The sequence below is a fragment of the Carlito syrichta genome, unplaced genomic scaffold (assembly GCF_000164805.1).
Source record: "Carlito syrichta isolate Samal-C Ts95f unplaced genomic scaffold, Tarsius_syrichta-2.0.1 Scaffold89697, whole genome shotgun sequence".
Classification (NCBI taxonomy): domain Eukaryota; kingdom Metazoa; phylum Chordata; class Mammalia; order Primates; family Tarsiidae; genus Carlito; species Carlito syrichta.
In genome coordinates, this window is record NW_007033793.1 from 247,097 (window position 1) to 259,513 (window position 12,417).

The 12,417-nt window shown below is 39.0% G+C and overlaps 1 protein-coding gene across 9 annotated transcripts in view; it reads left to right on the forward strand.

Annotated features, from left to right (window-relative positions):
* CREM (cAMP responsive element modulator) overlaps positions 1-12,417 on the forward strand; it is a 62,173-nt gene that overhangs the window by 14,151 nt on the left and 35,605 nt on the right. For 3 of the 9 annotated variants that reach the window (XM_008058237.1, XM_008058243.1, XM_008058223.1), the window contains exon 2: positions 10,615-10,761. In XM_008058237.1, the coding sequence (XP_008056428.1) occupies positions 10,615-10,761 (147 nt within the window). Of the gene's footprint in view, positions 1-2,907; positions 3,190-10,353; positions 10,464-10,614; positions 10,762-12,417 lie in introns of those variants that run through there. The other 6 variants (XM_008058278.1, XM_008058271.2, XM_021712374.1 and 3 more) reach the window with 2 other exon arrangements.

Here is a 12,417-nt window from a genome sequence, read left to right on the forward strand (position 1 = left end):
TTTAGAATTATGTATTTTATGATGAGGGGGAAATCAGTCTCATTGTCATTAAGTAAAATCAATTTGTTGAGTGTTTTCCTGGTGAGAAGCCAGTTAATTTTCATATCCACCAAGTTTGAGACCATAGTTAGTACTGTTTTTTTTATTGTGGGGGGAAAAATCACCTAACAAAATTTATCATGCTAACCATTTTTAACTGTACAGTTCAGTGGTGTTAAGTATGTTTACATTGATGTGAACACATCTCCAGAATTTTTTTAATCTTGTAAATCTGAAACTCTGCACACATTAAACAGCTCCTTCGTGGCTCAGCCTGTAATCTTAGCACTTTGGGAGGCCTAGGCCAGAGGATTGTCTGAGTCTAGGGGTTCGGGACCAGCATAGGCAACTTGGTGAAATCTCGTCTCTACAATGAATAAAAAAATTAGCCAGGTGTGGTGGTGTATGTCTGTAATTCCAGCTACTTGGAAGGTTGAGGTGAAAGGATCGCTTAAGCCCAGCAGGTCGAGGCTTCGGTAACCATGAGCATGCCACTGCACTCAGCCTGGGTGACAAGAGACTCCAACTCAAAAAAAAAGCTCCTCTCCTTTTCCCCTTCTGGCCAGTCTCTGGTAACCACCATTTACTTTCTATGAATTGGACTAGATGCCTTCTATAAATAGAATTTGTCTTTTTGTGATGGACATTTCATTTAACATAATGTCCTCAAGATTGATTCATTTGGTGGCATGGGACAGGACTTCTCTTTTTAGGCTGGATAATATGCTATTGTATGTATATACCACATTTTGTTTATCATTACTTTTTTTTTTTTTTTTTGAGTTGGGGGTCTCTTTCTGTCTCCCAAGCAGGAATGCAGTGGCACAATCACAACTCACCTCAGCCTCAACTTCCTGGACTCAGGCAGTCCTTCCACCTCAGCCTCCTGTGTAGCTGAGACTACAGGCATGCACTACCACATCTGGCTAATTAATTTTTTTGTAGAGATGAGGTCTCACTGTGTTGCCTAGGCTGGCTTTAAGTACTCCTCCCACCTTGACCTTCCAAAGTGCCGGGATTACAGTCATGAGCCGCTGTGCCCAGCCTCATTACTGTTTTTTTAGATTATTTTTGCCAAGTCAGTACTCTTTAAACTTACGCCAAGTGATTGGTAGGAGAAATATTATAGAGTTTCAAATGAATTGCAATTTGTCTGCTTCATAGATGTTCTTATAAAAAGTTGATTTAGGTCAGACATAAAGATTGACATGAAATTTTGTGTAAGTAGATTTTAGACATTCATTTTGTGGTTTCTGGCTTTTGGCATGTACATTTCTTATTCATTATTAGAAATGATCTGTATTATTGTTAAGAGCAATTTTAGTATCTGCTGTTTGCCCTTATATGATATCTGCTGCATAAAAGCCTTCTGAGGCTTAGGTTGTCACTGCAACTACTTCCCTATGTGCATTTATTACTTTGAAATATATTTGGCTAGTAAATTTATGATCAGTTTCAGTCTTACTGAAACCAAATATAAGACTGACTTTTAAAAGTTGTAGAGTTAAAAGTTTTGACTTCTGTAAAGATCATGTTCATTTTCATAGTACTTTAAAATATATTATGACAATAAATGAAACATACCTCCTATTGATTAGGATGCAAAATAATGCTCCAAATATTATAAAGGGGAAATTCAAGATACTATAAGGATTAACTAGACAAATTAGCTAGAGCATTGTTTTTTAAAGGACAAAGAACCCAAAACAGGTAACTGAAGTATTTTCAAAACAGATTCTTTAAACCCCTCTGTATAATTAAGAATGACTTGCTTTTCTTTCAAGAGGTGCATTTTTTAGAGACATGAAATTCGGCCATTTTTATTTATAGTGAGCCACTTCCCCCTGTTTTTTTCTTACAGATTTCAGTTTATACTCTACACAAAAAGGATTCAAGACAAAATGTCTATAACAGTAGATACAGAAATAATAGTTGTACTTGACTAAATCTGTTATTAACAAATATTTCCAATTGATTTTCTCAAGGCAAAATAAATAAAATTTAACTCCACTGATTTTGCTATTTGTTAGCCAGAGTGGTTTTTTTGTTTAGTTTTGTTCTGATCTTGAGTCAGACTCACTCTGTCAGCTAGGCTAGAGTACAGCGGCATAATCGTGACCATCGCAGCCTCGACCTGCTGGGCTCAGGTGATCCTTCCACCTCAGCCTTCCAAGTAGCTGGAACTATAGGCATACACCACCATGCCCAGCTAATTTTTTTGATTTATTGTGCAGACGAGGTCTTGTCAGGTTGCCCAGGCTGGTCTCAAACTTCTGGAGTCAGGCAATCCTTTTACCTTGGTTCCCAAAGTACTGGGAGTGAGCCATTGTGCCTGGCCACTGTAAGTGCAAGCCACTGTACCTGACCAGCCACAAAGTTTTAAAAAAACTAAATGGGAAGGAAGCCATTCAAGATACCATAATGAGGACTAACTCTATAATTTTCATTTTGTGTTTGTACTTTTACTGAACACAATAAAATAAGCGTTTTAATAAAGTGAAATGTTTTATGTTTTAATTCAAGTATTCATTTTATAATGTAATTATTTTCTTGCTTTCAACCTTAAAATATTTGAAATAGTCTTTACACACTTTTTTCCCTCATAGAAGATTCAGTCTTTTGAGAATTGTCTCCGTGTACAGAAATCAAGATAGTTTTCAACTTCTTATTTAGCTTGATAGTAGATTTTCATCGTAGTCCTTGAAATGAACCTAGATAGTGCAGAGAGATTTGATTTCTCAGTAAGCAGAGTTGATAGAGCAGTCTGCTATATTGTGAATTCACATTTTTAAAATCCTTTATCAACTGTCTTGAATGCAGGCCTGGTAGCTCTGTGACATTTGCAGCTGTACCGTGACATCATAAACCCCATCATAAGGGAACCTGGTTACAGATTGGAGCTAGTCCACAAGGTGTTAATCAAATAGTGTGTTACAACATTGTGAGGTTTTCCTAGCTGTAAGTGTCATTATTAGGATTTTTTAAAATTGCAAAGCCAAGTAAGGCTGTCAATTGCATCATCTTGCCTTATTTCTTCAGATTAGCTATTGTCTGTAGTGGGGTTTTCAGTGGATGTGGTGGCATCAGCATAACCTATGTTTCAGGCATCCTATAGAAGAGGATTATTCTTCAGAGGATCTGGAAGAAAAGGTAAATTATGTCTATTGTCAGTTCATTCTACATTTTTAGAACCTCTTAAAAAGAGGTACAGAATTATGAAATATGAAATGCATCTATGTTATGTTCCTGTTTTTTTTTTTTTTTGAGTTGGAGTCTCACTGTCACCCAGACTGGAGTGCAGTGGCCGCTCCCAGCCACCACAGCCTCAACCTGCTGGGCTCCGGCGGTCCTTCTGCCTTAGCCTTCCAAGTAGCTGGAACTACAGGCGCGCGCTACCACGCCTGGCTAATTTTTTTTTTATTTATTGTAGAGATGAGGTCTCGCCTGCCCAGGCAGGTCTCGAACCCGCGGGCTCAGGCAATCCACTCACCTCAGCCTCCCAAAGGCGCGGGATTACAGGCTGAGCCACCGATCCCGGCTGTTTTTTTTTATTTTTAAGTGAGAAAACCGGATTTATTGAGAGGACAGAGAAGCTCCCACAGTGGAAGGGGACCCGAAGGGGTTGCCCCATGTTTCCATTTTTTTGAGCAACTGTCTACTGATTATTGGAATTGATGATTATACCTATAGCTCTTCCTAGGACTTTCTCCTCTTCATTTAGTCTTTTTGCACAATTATTCCCTCCTCTGAGAAGCTATACACAACAAATAGCCTCCTTCCACACTCCTGCTTCCTGCTACTCTCAGATCCTTTATCCTACTTTATTTTTCTTTTAAGAATTCAGTGTTGGCCGGGTGTGGTGGCTCATGCCTATAATTCCAGCTCTTTGGGAGGCCGAGGTGAGAAGATTGCCTGAGCCCACAGGTTCGTGACCAGCCTGGGCAACTTGGTGAGACCTCATCTCTACAATAAATCAAAAAACTAGCCGGGCGTGGTGGCACATACCTGTAGTTCCAGCTACTTGGAAGGTTGAGGTGGAAGGTTCACCTGAGCCCAGCAGGTCGAGGCTGCGGTGGCCATGAGTGTGCCACTGCACTCCAGCCTGGGCAACAGAGTGAGACTTCAACTAAAAAAAAAAAAGAAAAGAATTCAGTGCCACCCCAAAATTATGTACTTGTTTCTCATCTATTTTCTGACTGCTTCTGATCTGGGAGAGCAGGGCTTTCCTTGTCCGCTGCTGTATTCCCACTATCTAGAATGCTCCACGCAGGCTCCCACTATCTAGATTCCCACTATCTAGAATGCTCCACGCAGGCACTAAATATTTGTTCAGTGCATAAAAGAGTGAGTTAATTCATAAATATGACATGTTCTTGTGAAATTTTTTCTTACAAAAAACCTGGGAGTGAGTATTTGATGTTTATAAGAAAGACTTCTCTTTTTCTCCCTACAGAAATTTCCAATGAAATTTCCTTTGTTTCTTTTTATCAGTAGTGTCTTTTAGGAAATACTTTTTAACTAATTCCCTTCTGTTTCTAGAGCCTCTTTAGAATACTACTTGTACATTACAAATAAAGCAATTATAATAATCTTTGTAGATTTCTCTTTGTTAATATTACTCATCTTTATTTCCTGTGTGAGCTATAACATAGCAATCAGTTTCATAATCCTCCTGGCCTATTAAACATTTCCACCTGGTCACCCTACCATTGCTTTAAACCTAGCCTGCCTAAAACTGAATCAATCACTTTATACAAAGCAAAAGGATGCTTCTTCATTTACCTCTTTTTGGCTGCGGGGACACTATGCATGTCACTGAATCATTACCTTTATTCCTTCTATGCTGTCTGTGTACCAAACCCAACTTTGTGGACAACCAGGTATTCTGTTGCCACCCATACTGTCAGTGTAATATCATAATGATGCTAACATGTTAAGGGTAGGGAGCCATGTGAGGTTTTTAAAATGAATAATGATGGTGAAGTTTAACCTACTGGCCCTACCAATTTAATTGTAGGCTTAATCTTAGTCGCTTAACAGTTTGGGCAAAGCCAGTGAGAATATAAAATGACATTTCTCAAGATCTAAGGACTTTCTTTTTTGAAAGGATACATCTGAATTCTAACTTTATGGAAAGTCATTTGTTCAGGTTCTTTGCCTTTATTTTAGCAGTTTAATGAAAGAGTCGTCTTATGAGTTTTTGCACTGCCTAGAGACTGGACACCTAGAAGTTTCATGGCAGTAGCGTGATTTGTATAACATCTCCAGAATTGTAAGGATACAGTCTGTGGTAGTGGATACAGCTCCCTTTCTGCAGCAGGTATTCTTGACCCTGAGCCATTTTTGATATAACTATTGTTTAATAATGTAAAATCCTGAGAACTGTACTTGAAAGATAGTTAAAGCAACTCACAGCATGATTTATACCTATCAGGTACCCATGAATCTTTGTGGAATTGTTTGTCAGTTATTCAAAACAATCTGATTTCTTTCAAGCTCGGGCATCTCCCCACAAAAAGCGAACATGGGTGCTAGTTGCCATCTCCATCCACAGGTCCAGTTTATGAGAATGCATGTAGTATTCTTGGGTTGCCCCCTACACTTTCAAGTTCATTGTCTTCAGATGTCTTACTCTTTGTGTTTAGAAAAAAGTAAAGAAAAACTTTGAGAGCCACTGGGCTGGCAAGGTGTCTCTGCTCCTTAATTCTAAAAAGAGAAGTCTGTTGATTTGAAGAAAAGTAATATCTAGCCACGTGACTGCAGATTTAGAAAAGGAGTCTCATGCCCTCCTTCCCTGCAGATCCTTCATGTGCATGGTGGTAGGTAAAGGCAGGCATGTTGGAGCACTGCACCCTCCAGTGGACAAGGTCACGAATAAGTTCACATTCCTCTTCCTGTGATGGAAGCTGGGCAATCAAGCCTTCTCTGTGTTCATATTCTTTGGCCTTTTTTCTGTTTTATGCAAGTTATAAAGTATAACTTATATTTTGCCAGTGTCTGCCATATGAACTCTGTCAGAGTTACTGGATACGATTATTCTGGCCATGGAGTGAGATCTCAGCCTGTCTGAACACTCTACTCTTTAAGCTGAAAGCCAGGAATATTAGCATGGAGTAGCTGTTTTCAAGGTGGGGTACACAGATCCCTGGGAGAGATTCTGATGACCCTTTCAAGACATTTGCTAGGACAAAACAATTTTTACAGTGATGCTAAGGTTTTTTCCCTCCCATTGTTCTGAATCGACATTTGTACTGATGGTTCAAAAATGGTGGGAGTGGGGGAGTGGTAAGCTGTTGGCACCTTAGCACGAATCAAGTCAATGGCACCAAACTGTACTAGTAGTCATTGCTTTCTTCACTCCCATTCACTTACTGTTAAAAACAATAGTCAGGTGGGGCTTGGCGGCTCAGCCTGAAACCCTAGTATTTGGGAGGCCTAGGCAAGTGAATTGCCTGAGCCTGCGGGTTTGAGACCAGCCCAAGGCAACTTGGAGACCTTGTCTCTACAATAAATAAAAAATTACCTGGGTGTGGTAGTGCCACCTGTATTTCTGGCTACTTGGAAGGCTGAGGTGGAAGGATCACCGGAGTCCAGCAGGTCAACATTGGGGTGGCTGTGAGTGTGCCACTGCACTCCAGCCTGGGCGATGGAGTGAGACTCCAGCCCAAAAAAAAAAGAAAGAAAGAAACTGAAGCAGTATGTGATTAGATACAGAAGGAATAATATCTTGTTTTTAAAAACATGGATAATCTTCTATGATACTACACTAAAACTTGACAAGTGTTATTTCTTAATGGGTTGGCTGCAACATGGAATCTGAAATCCTATCAGTTAGATTAGCATCCATTGATCTATGGATTTGAATGGGTCTTTTATCCATGCAGGGTTTTATAACATCAAGCAGTATTTAACTGGAAAATACTGAAGCAGTACAAATTATCGGTTGCACTAAATCTCAACCCTGAGTTCACATTGTGTTAGTATTCTGTGTCATGAAGTGGGATGTTCACAGAAAGCTCTTCTTCTATGTGCTGACCCAGGGTGTTCTTGAGGAAGAGCACTTGTGTAATTGTTTGAGTGGCAATGAGAACTAGCTGGGTATTTTTCCACAGGACATCATTTTTCTTAAAAGAATGACTAGTTGCCAAACTATGGTTATTCAAACTTGAAGACATTTTCTCAAAAACAACTGAAGTGAGCTTGTCACTTCAAGGAAAACAGCTGACAGTGTTTTTTGTTAGTGTTAAAATTCAAACTTCTACACCAAAATTTTGAATTTTGGAAATCTGCATCTGCCATTTTGAGCTTCACAATATTCATAGAGTTTTCTGATGGACTTGGTGGTGATTTAAGGAATATTATTTCTGAGTGAGTCATGAAATGTGTCCGCATTGGGAAGGTCTACTTAACTCAGTGAGCCAGTAGTTTCCAGTTGAATACTGCCTGATGTTATAAAATCTTGCATGGGCAAAAGACCCATCCAAAGTATAAGACAGATCAATAGATTTCAATCTAACTGATACGATTTCAGATTCCACGTTGCAACCAACCCTTTAAGAAACAACACTTGTCAAGTTTTAGCATAGTATCAAAGAAGACTGCGCATGCTTTTCTGAATACACTATTATAATATTCTTCCCTTTTCTAATCACATATGTGTGTGAGATCACATACCAACAAAAGCAAAATATTGCAGCAGATTCAGATATGATAACTGCCTGTCTTCAGTTAAACCAGACATTAAAATAATTTGTAAAAATGTAAAACAATGCCATTCTTCTCATTGTTTTTTGTTTGTTTTGGAAAATGTAATTGTTTTTCATAAAATGTTATTTATATTGCATGTAATGAATTTTTTAGTATATTTTTAATTTTTGAGTCAGGGTCTCCCTCTGTCACCCAGACTGGAGTATAGTGGCATGATCATGGCTCACCATAGTTTTTCCTGGTATCAAGTGATCCTCCTGCCTCAGCCTCCCAAGTAGCTGGGACTACAGGCATATGCCACCTTGCCCAGCAAAGTTTTAAAGATTTTTTTGTAGCAACGAGGTCTCGCTGTGTCAACCCAGTTGCTCTCAAACTCCCAGGCTCAAGCAGTCCTCCTGCCTTAGCCTCCTGAGGTGCTAGGATTACAAGCATGAGCCATCACGCCCAATCAGATTTATTATTGTTATTTTCAAATGAGTTACTAGGTATTGTGAAAATTTCTGTTTTACTTGCTAATATGTTAATGATTAACAGATGTAACCAGCTGAAACTGGCTTGTACTGGCTTGTTGGAGACAATTGTGTATGTTTTTTTCCAACTCTGTGTCTAACGTCATTCATTGGTAGCTCAAAATCAACCATAGAAGGAGTATTTACATCACAAAAATCAGCAAAAGCTACACATCAGGGCTCTCCCTTCCTAAAATCTGATTATTAAATGCTTATTAACATTCTACTGAATGTAAATCACATAAAAGCTCTTTGAGGTCATCAATAATTTTTAAAAGTGTAAAGGTGTCCTGAGACTAAAATGCATGAGTATCAGTTGTGTGAATAAAAGGGATGTCTTTCTCCCCTTTAGTCCATGAGGATGGCTTTTTATAATTCATACAAAGTTGTCTTTTGTGCTGGGAACATCTGTGTTTTTTTAACTTATAATTGATAAATCCACTGGTTCCATATGGCATGACCTATTTCTTTTCCCTCAAAATCTAAGATAGACAGTAACCCTCTAGGGTAGGCTGGCCAACTGCCCTTGGGGCTGTGTGTTGGTTGCCTCTGCCCTGGTTCTCACTTTCTGTCTCACTGTTATCCAGGTTCACATCAAGGCCTGGTTCTCTGCAAAGCCTCCACTTATTGTTCAGGCCCATCATGATCTTTCTGTTCTGTTCTTCGGTGACATTCATGGCCTGTAAAATGGAGCATTTAGTCCTATACTGTTTGGTGTGCTGCTGTCTCTTAGGTGTTAATTTTATTAATTCTACTTTCCACCCTGGTGCACTCAGTACAATGCTAAACACCGAGGTTCTCTCACATGGAAAAAAGATGTTTTTTAACTTTTGGATTGCCAGAGAAGTTTGCTGTCAAAGGGAATGATAATGTCAATTCATCTTACAGTTTTTTTCTATAACCAATTTTTTTCTTTGCCCTGGCAATATATATTTTAATTTTTTGTTTCATTTTTATGATGACAAGTTTATTTCCTTTTGTTTGTTTAAATACAAAGCGAAACCAGATACAGGTACAACTGAGACATTTTATCCCACATTCACACACTCCTATTGGATTCTCCTCCAATTCGCTAACCACTGGCCAGGTTAGTATGGTGTGAGAGGAAAGAGTTTCTTAGGTAGCAGTGTTATGAGGCCTGTAGGGGGGTGGGAGAAAATCAAGGATGGGGACAGGCTCTCATACCTTGTTATAACCAATTTTTAATACTTATTTTAAGGTATTTGTATAAGTAGAAGTCTGTTAGTGTAAGTTGGAAATCACAAATGTTCCTTAAAGTGAGATCACGCAGGCCGAGGTGGAAGGATCGCTGGAGCCCAGCAGGTCGAGGCTGCGGTGACTGGGAGCGACCATTGCACTCCAGTCTGGGTGACAGAGTGAGACTTCAACTCAAAAAAAAAAAAAGCGAGATCATACATGGAGGTTTCCTTCAAAACTTGTTCGAGGTCCTCTGGTTCTACTCCCAGCCAAGATACAAACTGGTGGCTCATTTCATTTCCAAGGTCTTTGACTGCTTTAAGTCTTAATGTATATGAATCTTAGAAAAATGAGGCAAAGTTTTTATCACACTGGCCTGTAGAACAGAGTTGATTACTCATTAGAAAACTTGGCAGGGTTGTGTCCAGGGGAGTGTGGAGGTATTGTGTTTTGCTGATACGAATCTCTGTTGAAAGCGCTCAGAGTACTAGGAAATGACTGTTCTCTTGGCTCCAAGCTAAGTGCTCCTCTGGCTTTGGATGCTGGAGCTGGGGGAGAGGAAGAGTGTCAGGAGGCCTTGCCAGCTCCTTGCCAGCTCTGGGTCAGAGAGGAACAGTCCTGGAATTTCTTTGGGCTGTGCCTTTTTTGTGATGATGGGGCATAAAAGTAACAGCGATTTTTATGAGTATAATGGCAGAGCCTCAGCTTACCTCCAAAGTAATACTAGATTATCATGTGTCAAGCATTTCATTTATTCAAAAATAATTCACCATATTTAAGTTCTGTCTCCAATTTCTCTTAAGTTAGGGAGGGTAATTTGTACTCTGGCCTAAAAAAGGCTCACTGTTAGTAGTCGTGAGGTCGTAGTGAGGTAGTTTAACTGCTTTAGAACTTTGTGCCTGGAACATTCTCAGCCACCGAAGCATGGGCACCGAAAGTGAGGAGCATGTGTTCTTTAATATCTATCACATCAGAGAATGACTGTTCCAGCACAGTAACCACCACCTCATGGTAAGTACCCCAGCTGGTTCATCAATCCTCAGAAGCAGGAAAAAGAAAAGAGAAACAGGCCAGTCATCACAGTGAGTGGTATTTCTTAAAAAGAAATACGAGCAACAAAAAAAGGTCCGGCTTTAATCTACAATGAAGGTCGTTTTTGCAGGTTTCTGTAGCTGGATCAGGCACCGGAAGAGGCTCTCCAGCTGTAACTCTAGTGCAGTTACCTTCGGGCCAAACTGTGCATGTCCAGGGAGTAATTCAGACACCACAGCCATCGGTTATTCAGTCACCACAGATACAAACTGTTCAGGTTAGCTTCCTTCCTGGGTGATTTATCCGACTTCCTTGGGCCTTTGACTTTCTTTTGCTAATTCATTTTCCATTGTCTTTCTTCATGTAGCTTTTATGTGCAAGTCTTCTTATTAGCTGTTTGGAGGATTTTCTTTTTTATGTGTAAAGTACATCATGCCCTGCTAGGTACATCGATTTGACTTGAGAGCTGCAGTTTGGTTGTCAGCTCTTAATTTGCAGAATGAGTCATGACCGGGTGAGCAGTTCATATCTCCTTCAAGTTGGGATTCTGTGCTCAAACTTAGATTTATTTAGTAAAGCTCTCCAGTGGTGCCTAAAAATATGTTGAAGGTTCTTTGGAGAAGATGTCTGATAAATGCAGTCATAGAAAGTAATAGAAAATGTGCATTATAGTAATATAAAGCTTATAGTACTGATGCTGTTTTTGTGAATATTCACATTAGTACTAGGTAGAGATTTAAGTTTGAATTCATTATACATAATCCTTAGAAAGTAATATGATATTATTGTCACTTCAGTGTTATGTTCATAGTTATGTATCCCTCTCAGGTTAAAACTTGGCTCTTATAGATGTGATTATTATTGTTGTTGTGATCCAGACTTGTATTTTATTATTTATTATTATTAAGCTTGGTAGTAAATCCTTAACATTTCTTGAAGGTAAAAACATTTTTTCATCAATAGATATAAATTACTAAGTTTGCGTTGTTTAAAGCATACTTTTTTGCTGAATTTATTTGTTCCTTTTTTAGGTCCTTTGTTATTATTCTTTAAATACTGAAATTATTTGAACCTAATGATGACAAAATCTGTGAGGAAAAATGAGACACACAGAGATAGTCTTATCCTTTTCCTGTATATTTGAGTATAATTTATCACAGAATAAGGAAGAGGATTACAACATACTTGAAGTGAAAAATCTGCATGCATTAAAATCTTTTTTTCCCTGCACAGATATTTTTTCTTGTGTTGCTTAAAAGTTTAAGGATAATTCTTGTCATTGTCTTTTTTTTCTTTGATGATTCTTGATTCCAAGAGTTTCTTTTTCCGACTAATTATAAAATAAGAAAATCTCTCCACCCTCTTCTTTGTATTATGACTTTTTTTTCCCCTTGAGTCAGGGTCTCACTCTGTTGCCCAGGCTGGTGTGCAGTGGTGCAATCATGGCCACCATAACCTCAATCTCCTTGGCTCAGGCGATCTTTCCTCCTCAGCCTCCTGATTAGCTGGAACTATAGGCGTGTACCACCATGCCAGGCCAATTTTTTTTATTTTCTGTAAGGACAAGATCTCACTATGTTGCCCAGGCTGGTCTTAAACTCCTGAGCTCAAGCAATCCTCCTACTTTGGTCTCCCAAAGTTCTGGCATTACAGATGGGAGCCATCGCATCCAACCGTATTAAGCCTTTTTAAACCCAACCAGTATTAGAAGCATTGACTTATATTCAGCAGGCTTAAACATTTTTTTGTTGAATGATTTAATTGTCTTTGTAGAGATAGGTGCCAGTGGATCTTGTCTTAGAATTCCTACCTGTGGGACCATGGGCAAGTCACTTAATTTCCCTGCATAAACTCTAGTTTTCACCTTTCAAAAATGAGTAAATTAATAGCCTACATCACATAAAGAAGTTGTAATTATGTGACAGATGTGTGA